General features: G+C 42.7%; 1 protein-coding gene across 1 annotated transcript in view; it reads left to right on the top strand.

Annotated features, from left to right (window-relative positions):
• VPS54 (VPS54 subunit of GARP complex) overlaps positions 1-23,695 on the top strand; it is a 47,837-nt gene extending 24,142 nt beyond the window's left edge. Inside the window, exons 10-24 of the mRNA XM_058021826.1 lie at positions 15-122; positions 2,466-2,521; positions 3,990-4,086; positions 4,531-4,868; positions 6,734-6,863; positions 7,297-7,478; positions 8,249-8,361; positions 9,663-9,726; positions 11,671-11,776; positions 15,531-15,618; positions 16,533-16,654; positions 16,759-16,839; positions 20,075-20,182; positions 21,033-21,127; positions 23,089-23,695. Of these exons, the coding sequence (XP_057877809.1) occupies positions 15-122; positions 2,466-2,521; positions 3,990-4,086; positions 4,531-4,868; positions 6,734-6,863; positions 7,297-7,478; positions 8,249-8,361; positions 9,663-9,726; positions 11,671-11,776; positions 15,531-15,618; positions 16,533-16,654; positions 16,759-16,839; positions 20,075-20,182; positions 21,033-21,127; positions 23,089-23,194 (1,794 nt within the window). The 3' untranslated portion in view covers positions 23,195-23,695. The remainder of the gene's footprint in view (positions 1-14; positions 123-2,465; positions 2,522-3,989; positions 4,087-4,530; positions 4,869-6,733; positions 6,864-7,296; positions 7,479-8,248; positions 8,362-9,662; positions 9,727-11,670; positions 11,777-15,530; positions 15,619-16,532; positions 16,655-16,758; positions 16,840-20,074; positions 20,183-21,032; positions 21,128-23,088) is intronic.
• Positions 23,696-23,967: the final 272 nt, after the last annotated feature.

Here is a 23,967-nt window from a genome sequence, read left to right as displayed (position 1 = left end):
TTTTTTCTTGACAGGAGAGACTTGTATCTCTAGTATTTGGACTTCTAAAACAAAGGAAGCTAAATTTTTATGAAATATATGGAGATGAAATGATTAATACTGCAAAGAATATAATTAAACAGGTAAGACAAACATTTCTAATGTACCTGACAAGCTTTTCTCTACCCCTTGCAAATATTTTTTTTAGTCATTAATAACAGGTCTGATGCAGTTTTTGGTGGCTGATGGTCTCTCTGTTAGAGCAGCTGAGCCTGCAGACACTTAAAGGGGTCCCTGAAGCACAAAGGTCTTTACAGAATAATTTTTGGGAGGTGTAGGTAACATAAGCTCCCTGTTTTCTGTGTAAAATAACATTGTTGTGAACTTCCCTTTCTCTTAACATGTGGCTCTCCGAAATAGTAGAGTTGTGTCATAGCACTACATTTCATTAAAACCTACAACAAAACAAACACTCCAAAGCCACACTAAAAACCTCTCCTTCCCAACACACTGTAAAGCAAAACCCTGGAGTTCTTGGTGTAAACACATAAAGGAGAATCAAAGAACTACCCAGTTTAAACAAATGAATTCCCTGCAAATGGTACAGAGAATATTTCTTGCCTTTATGTTAACACAGACCTAGCACAGGCACATGATAAAAGGTTGGAGAATATCCTTGCCTATTTCTGAGAGAGCAAGGTGAAGTAATGGAGAAGGTAGAAGTGCTTACCTTTAAAAAAACTTAATTTAAGCCCCAAATCCTTTTCTTCATCAGTATGGTGGTTTGCTGTTTAGGGCAGAGTATTTCAAGCCAAAAAACCTTATTGATAAAAACAGCTAAAATCAGTAATTGAACAAAATTCAGATTCTTGCTTTGGGGGAAGTACACTGGGTAATTTGGATAGTGACGTAAAAACTTTTGTTTGCAAACAGATCTCAGGCTGAACTTAGGGGATGTGTGTGTGGTACTTTCAGCTTTACTCATCTTGTTTGTTTTCCCACATATGTAAGAATACTGTGTAAGAATGGGTTTTTTTTCCTAGAGCTAGGTGATTTTTTTAGAGTTATGCTCTGATGTGCTATGAACTCCCTCTGATTTATATCTCAAAGGCTGGGAGATAGGTGCTGAGTTGGGCATCTCCTGTCCTCATAGCATAGTCTGCAGGTCACAGCTGTATTGTGAGCTGGGTTGGGAACCTAGTTTTTAAAAGTTTGGATTTGGTTTTTTAATACTGTTATTTGAAGTTTTTGTTTTAAGCCAGACTTGTCTGTTCCAATCCCTTTCACATTGCAGCCCCATGGTTCTGTTGGTCTGCGTGTACAAGGTGGATAGGCCCATATTGCTAGTAAATTTAAAAAAAAAAATGGAATTAATGAATAACACCAGGATAAAGCTGTTCATCTGCCTGGCAGTCTCCACTGGCTTTTCACTTGCCTGTATCAGCAGTCATTAGGAGACTTCTTTTTCCCTTCAGATTATTTGTTAGATCATATAATAGACAGGTAGCATTCCCTGTTTTTCTGCTCATTCTCAGTCTCAAAATGCTTTTCCCATTCTGCTGGGAAAATTTAAGTTGGATTTTCCAGGTTTCCCCTCTGCTTAATAGTAGACAATGTTTAATCAAATTCCAGTGTAAATTTCTGTTCAATAAGAAAAATAGGCAGGATTTGTGTAATTCCTGTGTGGTTTGTGCAATGCTTTTGTATGGTGGCCCATTGTCTCAACTCTTAGGGGCACTTTTCCTTAATAAAGGAAACTCTTTTCTTGCCACACCTCAAATGTGCTTCCTCTTCAAATGCATTGCTGGGCTGTTTTGGTCAGTGAATTTTAGTAGGTTTTTGTTGCCAGGCAAGTGTAAGAGCAGAGGTTTGTAAGCACTGAGCACACTGCATAGTTCAAGAACAAGGTAGTGTTCTTCTTCAGAAGCTTCTGTACTGACCACTGTTATTCAGAACAGGGGTAGAACCCATGTAGCTTGAGATGGCAGCCCTCAGTCACCATTGGGATTGTACAAACTTGCTTAAGGGCAAGATGAGTTCACACCCTGCTACTCATTTGTTCAGTTTATTGACTGGCATTTGGGGGAAAAGCCTTTTTTCAGTCTGAGTGGAGTTGATTTGTACCTTAGGCTTAAAAGTAATGGGAAAAGAGATGAATGAAATGGCTGTAGAACTGTAGATGTGTTTGGAATGAAAATTGGTTGTACTGGAGACCTGAAGTAGCTGGCCAGTTTTGTATGCACCAGTTGCTTTGGGGGATTTCTTTTGTTTTCTTTGAGAGGGGATTTGATTGTTTTTTGGGGGTTTTTTGGGTGTGTTTTTAGAGAAATAAGTTGTTAAGTGATACAAGTATCTCCTTATTTTCTTCTTTTACTTTTCCTTATTTAACTTAAGGATTATTGTGTTTATTATGACCCTCAGCAGTGGTTAGAAAGAAGCTAAGATCTTCTTTTGTTTTGTTTTTTTCCCCCCTTAAAATTTGCCAGTGTGTGGTTAATACGGTATCGCAGATAGAAGAAATAGACACAGAAGTGGTTGTTAAGTAAGTATGCAGCCAGATTTTTTTTTTTTTTTTGTGGTGCTGGTGGGTGGGGATAGTATGATTTTTAGCATAGATAAATTTACTGTTCTAATTTTTGCTTAAATTTCCCTATAATTAAGGATTATTCTTCTCTTTCATCCTAAGATTTTGCTTTTGTCCACCTCTGGGTGGATATTGTTTAACTTCTCATTCATATTGTAATGTCACCTTAAATTTACCCTTGAAATAAATACTAAGACTCTGTGAATCCCACTACATGAGGCATATATTTCTTGAATACATCTCTATGTGAAAGTGTTCCCTGTTGCCATAATCTGGGACTTTGTATTAAAATATGTCATGAGTTTAAGTTCCCAATAATCAAGAACAGGAGAGACCAGGCAACTTCAGCCCTAGAAGTGGTCCATCAGGGACCTCACCAAGCCCATCAAAGGCAAATGCCAGAGCAGAGATGGAGATGGAGCCAGACTCCTCTCAGAGTTTGCCCCAACGTCAATGTGGAAGAAGAGAAATTCCAGTTGAATGGTAGGGAGAATCTGTTTCCCAGAAGGCTGGTCAGACACTGGAACACAGCCCAGAGAAGCTGTGCAATCTGTGTTCTGGGACATGGTCAGGGTTTGACTGACCCAGAGCAACCCCATGCAGTTGGACCTGCCCTGAGCAGGGCTTGGCCAAGGCAGCTCCAGAGGCCCCAGCTCCAGGGGCCCCTGCCAGCTTCTGTTTTTTCTGTGGCTTTGTGATTCACTTGACTCAGCAAAGTGTTACCCCAAGATAATAAAAATAGTCCAGCTGATAAAGCAAAGTGAGTTGCAAAACCTGCATGGAATTCATACACAGATTGAGAAATGATTTGGCACAGGGTCATTTTTACACATTGGATATTTGGTCACCATTCTTTAGTGTTTAGTCTTCTGCTCTTGGGTCCTAACTGTGTATTACAGGGTTTAATTTTTGTTCTGTCAATGATTTTTCTGCTCTTTTGCCACAACCTGCTGACTTGTACTTTAATAGCAGAAGTGGTCTCATTGCAATGCCTTGCAAATAGAGCCTTTAAATGGCTTAATAACGCGGCTTTTTAACACTAGAAAAGTATTTTCATGTAGATTTTTTTGTATTTTTTTCCTCCCACATGGTTTGTGAAAATGTTATTAACCCCACCCCTTGTAGGTAACACATATTTATCCTAGTGGAGAGAACATTATGCCCAGGAAAGAACTAAAGGGTAAATGTGAAGCTTTCATTTTCTGATAGTGTGATCTAAAGCTATATCCCTCCTTTCCCTCTCCACTTGCATTATGTTGATCATGACTGTTGTTTGGGTGATGTCTGTCACTTGCCAGGTAAAAGTCTACACAGTTTTCCTTATATTTGCAATTACATTTAAAGCATGTTTTCTTTTCCTTTATGTGCCAGTAGGCATCATGGCCAGCAAACAATTGCTGTTTGCTGAATACTGCTCTTTTTTTAGGCTTGCAGACCAGATGAGGATGATGAATTTTCCTCAGTGGTTTGATTTACTGAAGAATATTTTTTCAAAATTCACTATCTTCCTCAAGAGAGTAAAGGTAAGACATTCATCTACAAAGAACTTCATACAGTTCAGGCATGAAAGGGAATGAAGTTGCTTTTCCATTTGAAGTCTTAAGATGTTGGTTTTGCTTGTAGAGTTCAAGCTTCTGATTGAAAGGAGATGTGCATATTGGCATCCATCCTGGGCAAAAATGATTAGTGCTAACAAAGAGAGCAGTGACAAAGAGATAATACCTCTTTTGCTCTATTACATCTATTCTAAGCTGCTAGGGATTAGGACAGGACTTTTGTACGTGTTAGATTGCTCCAAATGAGGTTTCTTTCACCTCTCTCGGAATCATCAGATATTGGTTGCCATCAGACAAATGGATCTGCCTCTAAATACTAATTACACAACAAAGAAAATCTCTTTCTAGCACAAGCTTGTGGCACTGGGTTTTGGGGTGTTTTTTTGTAATAAAAGTTATATTTCATTCTAGGCAACGTTAAATACTATCCGTAGCGTGGTTTTCTTGGTTCTAGACAAGAACCAAAAAACCAGAGACCTGGAGGACACGTTGCAGAAGGACTCTGCTAAGGAGAGCCTGGTGGACAGCGAGGTAGCCTACCTGACCCACGAGGGGATGTTCATCAGCGACGCCTTCGGCGACGGGGAGCTCGCGGCCGGAGCGGCCGACTCGGCCTCGCAGAGGAACACGTCCCCCAACAGCGAGCCCTGCAGCAGCGACTCCGTCTCGGAGCCCGAGTGCGCCACCGACTCCTCGTCCAGCAAGGAGCACACGTCCTCCTCGGTCACTCCAGGAGGAGTGGACATGATGTGAGTGAACTCCCTGCCTGTCTCCGCCTGGCAGCGTGGCCGGAACCAGGGGTGAGGTGCAGGCGGTTGTTTCTGGTCACACAGTACAAAAATGACTTTGGAGGAATGTGCTTTTTTAGGTAGGTGAAGTGTAGTGGCTCTCCCCCTAGAGACTGCCATCAGAGTGCGCTGTTATATTTGCCTTTTTTTCACCTCCATATGTAGTGATGCAGGGACTGATTTATGTCAGTTCTTCCAGAAAAGAGCCCCTTCTCCATTAGTTTTTCTGGGGAGGTCACTTGTGTAGAGAGAAGGAAAGAAATGAGTCCCTGGAAGACAGATTGTCATGTCTTTAGCAGGCAGAAGCATTTCTGTTCCCTGTCCGTGTTTCCTGTGGTTATTTTTCCTGGATTTTTTTTTTTTGTTTCCTTGGTTTTTTAAGATGGCTCCATAGAATACACCTTGATAAATTCTAGAGAAAAATCTTCTCTTTGTCATCACCTATTTGACTTGCATAAATAAATAAATCCATCCATCTCAGTGCTTTGGTTACATAGGCAGTGCTGCCCTGAGGTGCTCCAATCTCCAGAGTTCCAACCTTCTGGCATGCTTTTATGCACCCCTTACTTGTGGCTACAAGTCAGAGCTGTCTTTTGAAAAGAACCAGGCATAATGTGTGTGGGACTCAGGCATGAACCACTTCAAAAGCCAGCATGTCTGGATACAGAGTTATATGAAGCAAAACTGAAAATACCACTTGTTACCCTTCTGAGAGATGGAAGACAGCAAGTGGCCTGTTCTTGCTGCTTGGTCCTTGAGTATCTGTACTTAGGTGTTGAAACAGGTGTTAGTTTTGATGGAGACCTTCCCCACCAAATGACAATGCTGACTGAAGGAGATAGATTTTAAATAATTGTGCTGTGCATAAAACACAGGCCTTTGTATGTCTGAACATCTGTCGTGTGCTGGAAGAGAAATGAAATGTGAAGAGGAGTTCAGGGTTACATGGAAGAGCAGGAAAAGGGGAAGGGGGTTGAATCCAAACTAGTCTGGAACACTTTGCCAAGTTTGCTAAAAATACACCATCCAGATAGAGCTTCTGAGGAGTAAAGTTGTTTTTGAGGCTGGTTGCATAACTTTGTTCTAAAATGAACATACATCATCACTCTTCTGGTTTTGTTTGCACCTTTGCTCTGTGTTTGGAGCAGGCTAGTAAAAATACACAGAACAATGTTGGCCCAGTTGTTGCTCCGTGGTGTTCTGAGTTCTCTTCTGTTGTGCTGTCAGTCCTTGGGCTGGCCCAGAAGATTGTGATCTTCACTAATGGCATGAACCATGAGCAACAGAGCTGTGCTCAGTGCTGGCCTCAGAACAGTAGACAAGTCATACAAGGTCTTTTAAAAAGTACCACCTGAAGAGCCTGTAGTCCAAAGAGGTAATAGAATGACAGCCTGTAGATTAAGGCTGTGGGGAGTGCAGAGTATCTGTTTTAGGCCTTACACTTGCATCGGAAGGAAAGTGCTGTGTTTTATGTCATATGCTTGTGATGCTGAAGTCTCACAGGAGCTGGGTCAATTTTAGCTCAGTAAATTGTTAATTACATTTATTGTGTCAGTAATGGCTGTATCATGTTTACTCTTAAACCATTAATAGCGATCAGAATGCAAAATCAAATAAAAGGAAAAGGATGTGCTGTAATGCATTTCCTTGCTGCGAGGGGCTGACAGGACCTTGACAGCAGCTTAGAAGATTCCATCTGTATAAAGTGACTTTGGTGATTAATTGACTGCATTTGACAGCTGCTGCAAGGCTTTTTCTTTCTGTGTGCAAAAATACTGTTTGCTCCATAAACTGATGCTCAGCCAGCTGGTTCTGTCATTTTTTAGGATTGGTGAGGACATGAAACTGACTGACCTGGAGCTGGGCAGGCTGGCAAACAATATCCAGGAGTTACTTTATAACGCCTCTGATATTTGCCATGATCGCTCAGTCAAGTTCCTCATGGCAAGAGCAAAGGTGAGGAGCTTGGGTCAGAACTGCTGGTGGTGCCTCCTGCTTGGTGAGCATTTGCTTCCAGGTTACTGCTTTGATGAGGGTTCTGAAGTGGCATCAGTGAAAGGAAACTGTTCCTGCTGCCACATGCTCTGTATGGTAATACACTCAGAGCACACCAGTGTTAACATAAATCATTGCAAGGCAATGTTGGTTTCTTCTACCTATTTCTTTCTCTTTTTAATATTCTGGTTTGCTGTCTTTGATGCTTCATGCAGAGAATGTGTGTCTGTGACAAGGTAGCAGCTTGTACTGCAGTCTACTCTGTCACATGTAGGGTTAAATAATGTGCCTCTTCAAACTGTAGTAGGCCTCAGACATGCTGACTAGTTATTTCTGTATGTCTCTGGATTTTTGTGGTGGTATGTCTCCTTACAATGGTTTTCTTTGCATACAGGATGGCTTCCTAGAGAAGCTGAATTCCAATGAGTTCGTTACTCTTTCTCGCTTGATGGAAGGCTTTATCTTGGATACTGAGCAGATCTGTGGCAGGAAAAGCATGTCCTTGAGAGGAGCTCTTCAGAGTCAAGCCAATAGATTTGTGAATAGGTTTCATGAGGAGAGGAAGACAAAACTAAGGTACCTCTGGGTAGACAATATTGTGGTGTTCTGTGAATAATTTTATGTATTGTATGCCAGCCAAACACAATCTTTTGTTGCCTAGAACATCAGTAAGCTTGTTATACTTAGCATCAGGGGGTGAAAAAACTGTATTAAACCCCAGTTATTTCCAGTTTAGACTTTTACTGTTTTCATAACTTGATTTCTTCAAACTGGATTGTTCTACAGTTACTTAAATAAGAGCAGTAATGGCTACAGAAAGTACACAAAACTAGATTTGAAGAGCAAGATTGCCCTGTTTCAGGGGTTTAAGAATAATTCACTTTCAGCTGTTTTCTAAAAAAAAAACCAAACCCAAACCCCTCGGAGAAACAGCCTGGCCAGTAACATCCATCAAGTCTGTTTGCTCTTCATCCCTCAAAAGCTGTTAAAATTCTAATTTCATTGGCAGTGATCTGACAGTGAACATCCGACAGATGTTCATTGGCAGTGAAATTGGCAAAAATTGCCAATTTCATTGGCAGTGATCTCATAAATACCTTTGTCTGGTGTAGTTTTTGGTCCCCTATGACAGATTGAATGAATGAATTGTGAAATCTCTAGACCAGCACAGAGTTGTTCGTTCTGTTTTGCTGCTGACAATTGTCAGGCACCTTCTTCTCATGAAGACTGACATGACATCTTGGGCCAGTGGTTTTTGTTAAAGTTGTTTTTCAGCATTACAGTCAACAGAAATGTCAAGACAAGGTATTTCTTTCTCAGCCTCTTCTCTTTTGTGTTTGTCCCAGCCTGCTTTTGGACAATGAGCGCTGGAAGCAAGCTGAAGTTCCTGCCGAGTTCCAGGACCTCGTTGATTCGGTGTCAGATGGCAGAATTTCTCTCCCTGAAAAAAAACCAACAGGTGTGTCTTGCAGTCCTGCTGTGAAATTAATTTATTATCTGCAAATTCTGCTGTTGAACGTTCATGGACATATTCTGATGACACGCTGCCTCTGTGTTTGCTCCCTGTCCTTTGGGGGGATGGGAAGAAAGTTGATAGCTCTTCTCTTATCTTTTTACTTTTTCTGTTACTGGTGTTGAAATATCTTGTGTTGAAAGATTATCTGTTTATTTTTTGGAAACACCAGAAGAGTTAGCACAGGGAGAGAGCTGCCTTTTTATACAAATATTCCCAGTGTAGAGGCTTGCAGCCTCTGCACAAATTCAGTCTTTTCCCACAAGGTACCACTGAGGAATTGCAAGGGACTGAGGAGCACGTGCGTGTGCTCAGCCCTGCTTGTGTGAAACAAAGCCTGCTCCTTCCCACTGCTTCATCTGCCAGTTCAAATGAAAGGCAGCATGCCATGTGGCTGCTCATGGAAGGAAAACTCATGTTCATTCAATTATTTACCTTGCCACAGAAACCTCATTTGACCTCAGAAAAGTCACTTTTTCCTCCTCCTTCCCCACTTCCACATGTGCACAGTGGGAATGCTTAATGTGTTCTTACCTTGTGGGGATACTTATCCAGTATTGCAGTGCTGGGAGGGAAGTGAATAACCAGAAGAGGAAGAAAGCATGCAGAGAGGGGGAGAAAAATGGCAAGAGATTAGAAGGAAGAAAATACAGTGATGTCATGGTGGAGAAACCCTGATCTCCCAGAAGGAACATAGCAGATAACAGAGAGTGTATTAAAGCAATAATCACTCCAGTTATGGAACATGACACCAAAATGTTTGTCAGCCATTGCTGGTAAAATAACCTCCTGCAGCCTCCTTCAAGCAGATAATTTAGCATGAAAAACTGCATCAGTAAGAGCTTCTGTTAGGAAGCCTGAGGAGAAAGTGATTTGAGGCTAAAATATTAATATACACAGCAAATCACTTGACAATGTATAGTAGAAAACCTAGTGGCTTTTTCTACCTTTCTTCTATTTGTAACCTGTTGTATTTGGAGTTTTTAAGTCCATAATAACTGTGGGACTATGAGATTTTTTTGATCTAAAATCATAGCAGATAATGAAGTAACTTTGTGGGTCATAAAAACTTTGATGGATGATCAACTATTTAATAAATACTGTAAAATTTAGAGAGAAGAGCTTGCTACAAAAATTGTGGGTTTTTTCAAACCTTATCAAGTGAACACTGCATTTTTATAAACAGCATTTTTTGCACTTGTTTTTAGTTCAACTCACTCTTTTTCCTGTCTTACTAAAATATCTAGCTACTGAAGAAAGAAAGCCAGCTGAATTCCTTATTGTTGAAGGACAAAAATATGCAACAGTTGGGTAAGATGCACTTTTTTCTTTTAGCAGTGGATTAGTTGGCAAGAACTTTGGAGTAGAACTGTGATGAATGCTAACAGCTTTAGCAATCGTGTTTAAATTAAAAATCCCTCTCCTTTTACAGACTAGTTGCTCTTTGATTCCCAGCAGTTATAAAACACTACAAGCTCTTAGCTACATTAAAATGCCATTTTTTCTCTGAGTGGCTAGGTTCTAATTTATAATTTTGTTTGAATGGTTTTTTCCAATTATTTCATGAAAACACACACCTGAAAATACAGGTTTGTCTTTTGAGCACATTGTTATTTCTTGCAATCTAGGTTATTTCTGGCAAAAATTGTAGGCTCTTAGAATGGTTTGGGATGAGAGAAACTTCTAAAGATCATCTTGTCCTGCAGTGAGCAGGGGCACCTTGCACTTGCTCAGAGCCCTGACCAACTCAACCTTGAATGTTTCTAGGGCTGGGACATCCACCACCTCTCTGGGCTGCCTGTAACAATGTTCCACCATTCTCATTGTAAAAAATTTCTTCCTTGTGTCTAGTATGAATCTACCCTGCTTTACTTTAAAACTGTCTGTTGCTCCTTGTCCTTTCACAGTTTGTCCCTATCTTTCCTATAAGCCCCTGTAAGTACTGAAAGGCTGCAATAAGTTCTCCCCAGGCCCTCTTCTCTCCAGGCTGGAAAGCACCAAAAGACCTGAGTACAGCACTGAATGGTTGCTTATCTTATTCAGAATAAGATATGGACCCTCTCAGAAGCTGCATATGCTATTTCTTAGTATCCTGGCTGATTTGAATTGGAAAGTGGTTTCTTAAAGCTGGTTATATCAGAGACATTTTAAAATGTATGATATTCACTTATTTCTTTCATTTAAAAGCATGCTGTGTTTCCAGAGACTGTGAGGCTTAAGCATTAATTATGTATGAGAGTGTTTTTGGAGAGGGAGTAAAGCCTGGAAGATCTCACTCCCCAGAGTTCTAACATCAATTTGCACCAAACTTAAAAGGTGTGATGTACAGGATGTCTTGGACCAGCTGTCATTTCATGAGTTGCTTCATGATGATGTGTCATTTTTCAATTGGAAACAGAATCTGATGGCTGAGAACTTCTGTGCAAGGCAAATGATATCACTGCTGAGGAGCATTTCAGGTCGAGTAGGAGCATTGCTCTAAAGGATAAAATTTGCTTAATATATGATGTGTTTGATAATATTCCTCTGCTCACTTGAAGCTTGTTAAATTTAGCTCTGTGAAGCAAGTGAGAGCTTCACAGTGCAAATATTTGTTTCATTCCTACACACTTCTACATCCAGTTTCATTGCATCTAATCAAATAAAATGCATTCATTACAAATGCCTCGTGTTCACAAAACATTCTCCAGGTGTTTCAGTTGACTTGTCATCTTTTTGCACTCTACTGTCTTAAAGAAGAAAGAGTTAACTTTTTGAAATTTTAAAATATCTACTCTGAATGTTTGATCTTGCGTCAGTTTTCCTGCCTTTTGTGAATTTGAATTCTAAGGAGCATGCTTGCTCTATGGGAGCCTTCTTAATTCCACCCAGTAGCTCCCAAATTCTCCAGTGCCTGCTGACTTCAGGTGAAATTACAGGTGTTGAGCATCTTTGAATATTTGGTGCTGTTTCTTCACAGCCGCCTTCTCTGTTTGTGACTCCTTAGCATTTCTATGTATTTTTCAGAGATTTTCTTTCATATAAAATACTTCTTCCACACACCACCCTGTGGACTGGGTATTGGTTGTAACTTGGTTTATCTCTATGTAAATCTCCTTTTATGTTGCACTTCTGCTCCACATCAGTTAGTGAATTTATTCAATGCTATAATCTCTAGCATTGAGTAGCTTTCTATCAACATGACTGGCCTGTGTTTGACTTTTCAGCTTCTTCTGTGCACTGAGATGACATACTTGGCTGTTTCCTCTCTTTCAGGACAGTATTGCTGCTAATAAGAATAATCCTGGAGTACTGCCAGTGTGTGGATAACATTCCTTCCATCACCACTGACATGCTGACCCGCCTGTCGGATTTACTGAAGGTATGGCTCCAGATGTGCCCCAGTGCCCAGCAGGGGCAGGCAGGCTGCAGAGAACATGTCTTCCTCTCAGTAATGCTCATGTGTTTTGGGGATTTCATATAAATTATAAAAATTATCTAGAATCATTGTGTCTGCCACTGTGCCATAAGGAAAGCTTTCAAGCCAAAGGCATTAAAGATGTAATTTGTTGTGGGAATTAACTCTGGCTGTTCACCTGGAATATTGGAAATCCTATCTGGTAGTATTTGACATAGCTGCCTGTCCTTCAGGCTGGGTGTAGAATTAATGCTGCTGAAAAAAAAGCAATTTGATCCCAGATGCCACAGAAATATGTATGTGTATTGAGGAAGGAAACAAGTCCCTTGGTTTTTACAAATCAGTAGAGGTATAGTCAGTAGAAGCATGAAAAATAGTATGGGATAAAGGTTCTGTAGTAAAATGTAAAGGTGATGAAACCCTGGGACCTCTTGGTCATTTATTTCTCACTAGAGAAGAGGAAAGCTGGTAAAGCCCAGGCACTGCAAGGTAAAATAAATAATCAGTAATAAAAGGAGCACATTAATGCACCTTAAAACTGTCATATATATACACATGCATACACACACACATATGTGTGTGTCTGTACAGGCTCCAAAGCTTAGCAGCTAATTTATGTCAGGGTGTTCATTTGTACCTTTGCCCACAAAGGTCATATCAGGTATTTGAGTTCTGAACATGAGCATAATCAATGAAAGGTAAACAGATTCAATCTCCAAAAGGATATTTTACATAAGGTGGGGGGCAGGGGAGGGGAAACTCTAGGAGATGGACCTTTAAATATTTGTCCTATTGGTAGCTGGTATTTGAATAACCAGATGCAGGAAGACTGCTCCCTGCAGTTGTCTTTCATTCATCCACAAATTTTCCCTTTTAAAAATTCTGTCCAAGGCAAATCAGTCTGTCTGAGCCTGCCCCTGTTCAAGTCTCCTTCTCCAGCTGCTGCTTCCCTCAGGAATTGCAGGACCTTTTCACAGGTAGAATAGCAGTGGATGCATCAAACTTGGCCAGATTTGCATATCTGTGTTACTTCCCTCACCTTATCTCATTCTAGCTCTGTCATTTGTGATTTATTTCTTGGTATTCAAGCATCATGCGCAGTTTAATTGCTGTATTTTTTATCTGTCAGCAAGGTGCAATCAATTGGAGAGATGTCAAGAACAGCTAGAAAAAACAAAAGCTCATTTATTACACTTTGAACAAAATAGAGCTACTCCAGGTGTCCTGGCACTGTACTTTTTGTTTGACAGCTGTCAGAGCCAGCAAACTTTGAGAGTAGCAAGAGCTAGACTTGATTGTAATGGAAAATGGAAAGCATTCCCAGGTAATAAAATTCCTGGTTCTGAGCTGTAACTGCAGCCTGAGTGAAATGACACCTGTGTATGGGAGAAATCATGGAATCCTTTACATTGGAAAAGACCTCTAAGATCAATCCAGTCCAGTTGTTTACCCAACACTGCCAAGGCCACATCTACACATATTTTAAATACCTCCAGGGATGGTGACTCCAGCACTGTCCTGGGCAGCCTGTTCCAATGTTTGACAAACCTTTCAGTGAAGAGATTATCCCTACTATCCAGCTTGAGGCCATTTCCTCTTGCCCTATTGCTTGTGGAAGAAGAGACTGACCCCTACCTGGCTACACCTTCCTGTCAGGGAGTTGTAGAGAGCAAAAAGGTCCCCCTGAGCCTCCTTTTCTGCAGGCTGAGCACCCCTGGCTCCCTCAGCCATCAGACTTGTGCTCCAGATCCTTCTCTGGGCACACTCCAGCCCCTCAGTGGTGTGAGAGGCGCACGTGGCTGGAATTACTGGGGTTGTCCAGGTGGTGCAGACAGGAGAAGGCTCCTGGCTGGGTGCAGGAATGCTTTCCTCCCAGCAGGCACAAGGAGGAGGTGTTGCTCTGTTCCAGGCTCCCTCCCTGCTCTGTCTGCACCAGGCCATCTGGGAACTGTCATTGCCACAAAAGGCAGGGACAGTACGTGTGACCAGCAACCTTTACAGACCAAGTTTTTGATGGTTTGCCTCACGGTCAGCACTAACCTGAGCTAAATGCCTCAGAGGAGCTTAGGCTGTGTGAAATGTGTGGAGGGAAAATCTCCAAAAAACTCCATGAAAAACTCTCTAAGTTTGAAAGAAAATTCCCCAAAATTACAGGAAAACCCCTTGAAGCTTGACCAAAAATCCTCCAAATTTTAGGAAAAAAACCCCTGAAAATTCCAGAAAAGTATTGAAAAAAATCAAGGAAAAAGGGCCAAAATTCCAGGAAAAACATCCTAAAATAACCTCCAGCAAAAATCCCAAAATCTCCCTAAAAACCCCCCAAAATTCCAGAAAATCCACCAAAAATTCCAGGAAAAATCTGGTAAAAATTCCAGGGAAAAGCCTTAAAAATCTGCTGGAAAAAAGCCCCAAAATTCTAGGAAAAATCTCCAAATAAATCCAGGAAATCCGTGCAATATTTGAGGAAAAATATTTTTTTAAAATCTTACAAAAATCCCAAAATTCCTGGATAAATCCCCAAAATGAAAAAAATAATAAAAAAAAAACTTTTTCATGAAAAAAGTCTCCCAAAAATTTGAGCCTTTGGCTCAGTGATTCTGTTTAAAGTCCACACAGAGGTGTAAGGAAAGTTGTTGCTTTCTGGAGAAGTGGATGTGAGGCAGTTTCAGCCCTGCCCTGTCTGAGGGCAGTGCAGGTTTTGCCTCTCTCAGATCAGGGGCCACATTTGGCTCTGGGTCAGTTGTGGGATGAGGTCTGGGTTGCTTTTCCAGCCCTGGATGCACCCTTCTGGCAGCCCAGAGTTGGGAGGTGGTTCATGGTGCCTCTGTGGGCCTGCTTGTTGTGACTGACACCAGGCAGCAGCCAGAAAATTATTTCCCTTTTTTACATAAGGAGGGTTGGAATTTTGGGTTTGTTATTGTGAAGAAAGACCTGTGAAGCAGAATAATGCCCCTGCCCTCAAAAAGGAGATCTTGGTGAGGGCAGTTCTCTGTGTTGCAGACACAAGCTGCAGGGCAGCCTTGTCACAATTTCTTCTGCATCTTCAGGCATATGAGAAAGGGTCAGGTCTTTTTAAGTTTTGCCTCTCAATGTCAACAGACAGTTCTGTTCAAATATGAGCCCTGGGATTTCTGCTCTACATTCAGTGCAGGAGTTGGGGACAGCAGCAATGGCTTTTCTGCTGCATCACCCAGGCCCAGTTTGGAATATCTGGTGTCTCAAGCTGGGTGAGGAAGCAGAATTCCAGTGTAAGACAGAACCTGCTGATAGCAACTGTCTTACTGTTTTACTGCTTTTAATGATACCTTCTTTTCTTTTGGAAGTAAGTTAGGAAAATCTCAGCATGAGTTGTCCACTATACCTGGAATTCTTACAGAATTGGCTTTTCATCTTCTGTGCATTGTTTGTTAAATCCAGTATTCCATAGTGTTACAAACATAGATTCAGTCACCTCAGCAGGAGGGAGTCTCAGTGCCTTCAAGTTTCCTTTAACATCAGCAGTGGAGAAGAGAGCCTGAGCAGAAACCTTTTATCTTGATGTTTTCCACTCCGATATTACATGGCTACTCTGCTGAGGAAAACTAGTGAAACTCTGGAACTGGCCTTCATAATGACTTAGTTAATCTTGCAAAATTCTATTGATGGTGTTTCTAAACTGTGGGTTTGTGTAGATGATCAAAAGTCAACATGCATTTTCACTGTCCTTCTTTTCTCACAGTATTTCAACTCTAGAAGTTGCCAATTAGTGCTTGGAGCTGGTGCATTACAAGTTGTTGGCTTGAAAACAATCACTACAAAAAACCTAGGTATGGATTTCTGTATTTAAAATGTCAAAACTTGTTCCCCTGCCTGTTAAAAAACCCCAAGTGCAGAAAAGCCCTGTGATAAGCTGGGTTTGAGTTGTGGGGCTGTGCGTGGGCACAGAGGGTGGTAAGACCTTGCCAGTTACCTGCCTGGAGTGTAGTTTTAAACTTTCTCCTGAAATTAGGAGCCTTTGGCCAATGGGTTGGAGTAAGCATTTAAACTTAGAATTCCCATGTTTCAGGGTGAGAAACAGAAATGACCAGTCTGTGAAATGACCAGTCTGCATTTCCCTTTTGGAAAGGGAACAGCCTGATGAGAATGGGTTGAGAAGCTGTGGGCCACAGCTGGGTCAGGTTTTTGCTGCAGAATGTTACGCCAGTGTGGAGACCACACTGGCACCAGTGTGTGTCCTGCTGCTGGCTCAGGCCCTGTTGGAGTTGGGAGAAGCCTGGTTTTGGGATCCTGCTGGCATTACAGCAGGAGCAGGTTCAGGGCAGGTCAGTGCTGGCAGGGCAGGGTGTTTTGTACACCACTGCAGCAGAAACACTGCTGCCTTGAGAATGTCTCATGAATGCTGAGGTTAAGTAGCTGATGAGTCAGGTCTTTAGAGATCTCCCCGATGTCTGTGTGTGCTCAGGGCTCAAAATGTCGAGTAAACACTCAAGGAGCCTCTTGGAAAATCAGTCCCTTATCCCATCTTACCAGGCTGGGTGTGAGCTGCCAGGTACCAGCCTGGCATCTTCATGGGTGGTGGGGGGTTCCTGGGGAAACAAACGTGTACCTCCATGCTTTTGGAACAGACCAAAGACCACCATGTGAAGTTGTGTCAGATCTGTTACTCATGTCACAGGAGACCAGTCCATACAGAAATGACTCTTCTGTGTAATAACTGTTATTTCTCCTCCTGGGTTCACAGCCCTTTCTTCACGTTGCCTCCAGCTCATCGTACACTACATTCCCATTATCAGGGCTCACTTTGAAGCTCGGCTGCAGCCGAAGCAGTTCAGCATGCTCAGGCATTTTGACCACATCACAAAGGTAACTCTTCTGGCCCTTCCTGAAACACAGAGTTCTGCTTTTCAACTGTGCTCTGAAGAACATGAATGCCACTAGAAAATGAAACCTGCTTTCTTCCTTTACAGGATTATCACGACCACATAGCTGAAATTTCAGCAAAGCTCGTTGCCATAATGGATAGCTTATTTGACAAACTATTATCCAAGGTAATGATTTATGGAAATAATTATACACTCTCTGAATTGCAACTGGAGGTCTCATTGTATACAGTCCAGATGTTTCAAATGGAGTCTTAAACTTTCCTAATGAGACCTTGTTTGAACTTCTTTTAATTATATAGATGGAAAGCTCTGTGCTGTTCTCATGAATGTGTCTTGTGTTCACATTTGCTACCTGGGTGTCAGTCACCTTCACTCCCAGGAAAGTGAAATGTTCCATTGGCTGTTTCAGCAGGAATGGCAATGCTGTGGCTGGCACAGATGCTCGAGTGTTCAGGAGCTGAAGTGCTCTCCTACCACTGACAGCTCTTGTGTGCAGCCAGGCTCAGCAGATCCCATTTCCTGCTCTTTCCTATGGTGAGAGCGGCATTTCCACCACCTGAGGAAACTGCAGGAAAGTGCTGAGGGGGAGGACCAGCCCATCTGTTGGGCTGCAGGCCTGGGGACTGGAGGTCTGTGCTCAGCAGTTCCTGCTCTGGAGCAGCATTAGGACTCCTGGTGTGTTTTGGTGTTTGAACAGTGCTACAGGGTGGTCTTGGGCTGGATCTGCTCTGGGTCACCTCAGGGTAGAACACACATCCTTCACCCACAGATACATAAAGTACATGACCTTTTAAAGCTTAGTGTTGTGCTTTGGATCTTAGGGTTTTGGGGGAAAAAAGAGCTGTTTCATGACAGGGATGAATTAATGTTTTAGTGACAAATTTGATTGATTGACCTGGGCCTATATCTTCCTTCAAGGAGCTCACGAGAAGCACAGGAACACAGGCTGGGGACAGGCTGATGAGAGCTGTAATGGAGCAGTTGCAACAGGCAGCATTTCTGTCTTCCTTGCTGTTTCTGTTATTGTATTGTTACTTTATGTTGTGCTTTTTCATTTCATCTGTTTCTTTGGTCTGTCAAGTAGCGCTGCCTAAACTTAGGGTGGAAAAAAAAGAAGCATTTAAATTGGGATTTCCCAGTCCTATTGTGTTTACTTTAAAAAAAAAAAAGTGTGTATGCTCTTCTCTAAAGACCAAAATGGTCTGCTGGTTTTTGGGGGTTTTGTTCCACATAAATTATGTGAAGTAACATGGCTGTTTGGTCACTGGATCTCTTGAGAATAAAAGACGAATGCAAGAATTTACATTATTGATACTAATCCCGTGTAGCCCACAACAAGGCAGGAATTCAATTTATGTTCTTGATGGCAGTTAAAGAGAGCTCATCTCTTACTGTCCCTCCATCTTCACAGCCCACTGTCCCTTTGGGAGCTGGCACAGGATTTAGATTTCTTGAAGGCTGAGTGGCAGTGCTTGTTCCACATGAAGGCAGCCCACAGAGCCCAGGACCAAAGGATGGTTGATTTGCTTCCATTCCTAGCACATGCCATCATTTGGCTTATCTTGTTCCTAAAAAATGAAATCTTGGTACTGAAGGCTGTGAAGAGCACAAACCCAGGACATTTGCAAATAGGCATGTCAGTACAACCATGCCAGTGTGTTCTGGATTCAGGTGTTTTTCTGAGTCCAACTATTTCAGTGTCCTGTGGATGAAGTGGTCCCCTGCTCTGAGGTGTGTGAATCTGCACAAGTGAGTTCCATAGCAGTGACTGCCTGGCACACCTCAAACCCAGAAATTCCAGCTCTGTAGGAGATGAGCAGTTGGTGCAGTGGACAGGATGTTGACCTGGCACTGGGTAATGGTAGCAAGTTACTCCTGCATTTCTAGGCTGTGCTTCCCCTGGGAGCTCCATGGCATGGCAGCTGTGTCACCCAGTGCCACTGAGACAAGGCAGTTCACAGCAGCATGGACACTTCCCAACAGCTGCCTTTGGCAGGGAAATACAACAGGAATGGGGTTATTGAACAGTGGAAATAATAAATTCAACAAATGGGAAAGGCTCATTCATTACCACAAATGAAAAAAATCCAGTACGAGTTCTGAGCTTCTCTTGGAACTTGCTGGCTTGTGACTGTTTGGGCAGAAGAGCAGTGAGGTTCTTTCTCATCCCTTGTAGTTTTAAAGATGTTGACCTCAGCTGCACATAAAAATGGCCAGGAGATCTTGGGGTTCTTCCCAGGGCTGTTGATTTTCCCCATGACAATGAGAAGAGTTGGGTGTGGCTGTAATCATGCAAGAGCCACTGCTGCAGCCTCCCAGTTCCCCCTGGTTTAACAACATGCTGGGAAATTAGAAACAATTTCTTGCTTAACTTCCTTGTCTTGAGGTATGCTTGATCCCTCATGCTGGGTGGTTGTTTCCTGGAGCAGAAAGCATTTTTTTTTCTGCTACTTCTCCTGTCAGAATTAGGTCATTGGTTTGTATTTTCTGTAAAGACTTTCTCAAAACTCCCCATTTCTTTTTTTCCTCTTGTGCTCAGACAACCTTTGTTCTCTTTTACAATTCAGGCATGCATGAAAGCAGACATCTCCTCCAGTCTGTTTGTAAATGATGTAGTTACAATGATTTGGTTCTTTCCTGACCTGTGCAATGCTCCCCGGGGAAGTGTCACCCTCCCAAAGGTGACCTGCCAGTGTGCCACCCAGGCCTGTGATGGCACAGCCTTTCCACCTGGAACTGCAGAGCTGGCTTCACTGTTCCTGGGATGGGTTTTCAGTGTCTCTGAAATCCTGTTCAGATCCTCCCTATCCAGAGTGGGAGCATAAGAATTTTGTTCCCTTTGTAGCAAATCTCTTCCCATCTGGTGTTTTCCAGTGCCTTGTTTCTTGGATTTCAGGCACTGGAGGAGAGACTTTTCTTTTTTTACTCTGCTTTCCAAGGTATTTCTGCAATTTCTTGTGGGGTTGTGATGTGGTTGGGTTTGTTTTGGTTTTTTTTTTTTTTGTTTTTTTTTTTATGGCAGATAGATGGGATTTCAGGAGTTTCTGTTTCTTTATGGTTTCCCTGATCCTTCAGAAATTTGGATATGTATGATCCTAGACAAGCAGTTTTCTCTGGGAAGTATCAAGGGGCACATTTCTCAGAGGCAGAAGTGCTTGTCTGTCCTTGGCTTGTACCAGTCTGAAGGAGAGGGCCAGCTCACAGCCACAGGACCTGCATCTGCAGCTCCTGGCTGGATCAGATCATGCCCAGCCACCCTTTTAATTTGTGGTGTGCTAAATGGATCTTGATTCCTGATGTTATTAGCAAAGCAGAGCCCCAGGTGGCTGTTGGGAGCTCTCCTACATAAACTATTTTAAAGTGGCAGAAAGGAGTTAACTGGTTGTGTGTTTATTTGCAGTATGAAGTGAAAGCCCCTGTTCCTTCAGCATGCTTCAGGAATATCTGCAAGCAAATGGCAAAGATGCATGAAGCTATTTATGATCTCCTTCCTGAGGAGCAAACTCAGGTGAATGTTATTTCTGAGCTTCATCTCACAGCTTGCTTGCACATGGCCTTGGGAACAGGAGAGACTTTATCTGGGGAGAGGGAATTCTTTTTTGAGTCATGGTGAAACCCACATGTTAAAGGGCTTGGCAGCAGTCACACAGACAGCTTGGGCTGATACAAGGAATACAAGGAAGTATTCCAGTGTGTAGGGAGAGCAATGAGGTACACAAAAAGAATGGATTTCAGGATTTTGAGCTGCTTTTTTAAGAGATGGCAATCCAGGAATTAGTGCTGAAATGCTATGCAAATGGCAACACTTCGGGCTTGAGTGCAGCCCTCTGAGAGGATTATTCTGTAACACTGCTCAGAATCAGTGGCTTCCAAAAGTCCCTAAATGTATTACACACCCCAGTTTTACCAGATGTGCTTTTGCAGGAGTTTGCTGCAGTCATTGCTACTGCAGAGTTGCAAACCTTAAGGACAGGAAGGACAGATTTAGTCATCGAATACAAGTTGTCATTTCTCTTTCACATTGAATTAAATGGTCCCTTCTAGTACAGGAAAGAGATTTATCTGCTAGGCTTAGTACAAGTTGCTAGATACTTCAGGCAACAGAGGAGAAAAGTTCACATTCCAAAGAACATGTCCTGTGAGTGCCACACGCAGTGAGTGGGTGAGGGTGTCCTGTGTGGCTCACACTGTGTGTGGCCAAGGGTGAGATTGAAGCACTGGCAGGAGGAGGAACCACGTGAGTTGCAGAAACAAAACCAAAAGTCAGTGACTGAGGGTGCTGGCAGTGTGTTTCACCTTTGGAGGCAGCCATGAGACATGGGCACAGTTCCTTACTCTGCTGCTGTGCTTTCTTCCAGATGCTGTTTTTACGAATTAACGCAAGCTACAAACTCCACCTGAAGAGGCAGCTGGCCCACCTCAATGTGGTCAATGATGGAGGACCTCTGAACGGGTGAGCTGGGCTCTTCTCTCCTTTCACTGATTAAATAAGCAGGCATTGGGAGGGCATCTTCTGCAAGGAAGTCATGATTCCAGAATCACAGCTCCATGTTTTAGTATGTCCCATTTGGAGCTTGCTTACAGTAAAGGGCATGACTTGTGCCATTCCACAGTGACTAGGAGTGCAATCCACTTGGTAACAGACTGGGAGCTGGACATTGTCTGACTGGAAACCTGCTGGTAAGCTGTCCTCAGCTCATGGATTGCTTTCTCTCCCTTTGTGTGACAGCAGCAGCCACAGTTTAATTAGCAGGAATTGTGTGATTCCTGAAGCAATTTTGAAATGTGGATGGTGACTCATGATGCTGGCAAAGTAAAAATAGGAGAAAGCAGCATTTCATCTGTGCAGTGGGCAGCTCTGCAGGAATGGTTTTTGGAGCAGACCTAGATCTGGAACAGAGATTATGCTCACAGCTTTTCCCCTTCCCTACCACAGCCCACTCCATCCCCAAACAGGTCCGTGGTACCTGTCCTGAGAGAGGGTACCTGGCTGTGCCTGCTGTCCCCACCTCACAAGAAAAGCCTCTTGCAGGCTGAATTCTGTTGTCAGTTGGATTGTCCCCTCAAACAGTGGAGTTTTAACTGTTCCGGATGACCTGGGGGCAGTGATGTGTGTGCAGTGTAGCAAGGGTGAATGAAACTCATGGGCCTACCCACATGCAAGAAGAGATTGTCTTAGGTTGCAGAAGTCAGAGAAGAAAGTTGATAATGCTTCAAGTGTCACTGCAATGAAAGTTTTGTTCCTTTCCAGTTTATTGCTGCTTCTCCTGTTTATGTGCATTCCTCCTTGTACTTTGTGCAAGAGTTTATCTGAACTGGTTCTGTGTACTCGTGGTGTGACATTCCATTGCCTTTGGTATTTATAAAGGCGTTAGTAACCAAGCTCACAGAGTATCCTCTGCAGCCCCAGCTGAAGTGAGGCCCTGGCTGTGCTCACGGTGTCTCTCACTGGCATTTCCAGCCCCACACGGTGCTGTGCTCTCTTCATCCTGTGCTGTTGGTTTTGTTCTGTCCTTGTGGCTGCGTGGCCTGGATCCCTTTTGGATAGAAGGGTTGGGGCAGGTGTTCCTGGTGACCTGCTGAGGGTGTTTCCCTGCAATCAGGAGGTCTCAGCTGGCCCAGGACTGTCTGATGGCAGCAGTTTTGTACTTCAGACACATCTCCTAGGGAGCTGGGGCTGTTTGACAAGGAGAACTTCAAACCCTGGATGGCACTTGCTGTTGTTCCAGCAGTCTTCACTGACCAGGTTTTTAACATGGTTTTCTGATCCTCATTCTGTTTAAACTGCTTGTTTCTGTAATAATAGTAAAAATCCAGTCCTGTGAATCCTGGTTAACTTTTTTGCTATGTAAATGCTGCTTCTCTTCCTACATCTTGCTAGCAAGAAGCATCATGATCCCTGACATGTTTCAACAGTATCTGAGGGATTTTATTCTGTATAAACTGTTACAAACAATACAGCTGTTGTGCTGTTCAGTTGCTTTTTACATTAATGCTAGAATCATAGAATCATTACCCTCTAGAATACAGAAGGTAATGTTGCAATAATTAATATTCTTAGTTGGAATGGGGGCTTTAAGTCTAGATAAGCCTGGGATTACAGCAAGAGAATAGAAGTTTTAAATGCCTAATTCCTGCTGCGTTTTCTGAACTCGTGGTTTGATCTCCCTTCCCTAGAACTAGTTTTACACCCAGCAGTAATCCTGTTATGGATGATCACTGCTGTAAAATAAACCACATCCATAGCATTGAGTTTTGAACTGATACTTCAAATATCTAATCCAGGCATAGGATTTGAACATGTATTGTAGCAGTTGTGTGCGAAAGTCCTCGACACACCCCGTCTGCTTGTCCAGGCACTCCAGGTGGATGTGATGGGGTCACATTGTAATCTTGTTGTCTGTTTCACTGCAGGCTGGTTACTTCAGATGTGGCTTTTTACACTGGAAACCTTCAAGCTCTGAAAGGCCTTAACAACTTAGATCTAAACATGGCTGAAATCTGGGAGCAGAAGAGGTGATAATCCATTGGGAGCAGTCACTTGGCTCTGACAACAGACTGACTCTTCTAAGCAGCGTGACACGGTGAGGTGAATGCTTGAGCCCAGAGCCCCAGGAAGGGCAGGATTGAGTCGGGGGAGCTTAGACTCAGAGGGAGCTGCAGGGAGAGACCCTTCCAGTGTCCTTCAGCAAGAAACAAGTGATCAGCTGTCTGTGCAATGTTTTTTCATTCTCTCTGGAAACAGACTCAGGTTTCTTTGGACCAAATCCAAAAGAACACATAGCTGTAACACAGCTGTAGTCGTCTAGAATGCTCTGTATATCTTTATATTAAAAAGATGCTTTGCATTTCTTCTAGTGCAATGAAATTCACATGGTGTCCCACCTTATTTAATGATGGTACAATATAAAAATCTTGCAGTTGGAACTCTGTAGAAAATGTTTTTCTCTATGAAACTATGCTGTTCGAAAATTTATTTTTTTACAGAACTTTATATAAATAAATGTCTTTTGATTGCTCGCATATAGGATTCAGCTTTGTTAGGGATCAGTCCTGTTCCAGGGGATTTCTCAGGGCCTAAAATCTGAAGATTTTCTAAGCAAGAGCCAGTTCCTCAAAGCTGTTCCTGTGGGGAAGAGGAGTGACCTGTCCCTGGCTGGCAGTGACAGGGTAGCAGTGGGGCTCCTGGGGGAACTGGGAGGTGGGAAAAAAGCTGGTGTAAGGATGGCCACCTCCAGCTGCCCAACGCCTCTGCCAGAGGGGAGGGACAGGGACACAAAGAACTGGCAGGAA

This window comes from Melospiza georgiana, chromosome 3 (assembly GCF_028018845.1).
Source record: "Melospiza georgiana isolate bMelGeo1 chromosome 3, bMelGeo1.pri, whole genome shotgun sequence".
In the NCBI taxonomy this organism is placed as follows: domain Eukaryota; kingdom Metazoa; phylum Chordata; class Aves; order Passeriformes; family Passerellidae; genus Melospiza; species Melospiza georgiana.
This window is presented reverse-complemented; position numbering and strand designations above follow the sequence as displayed.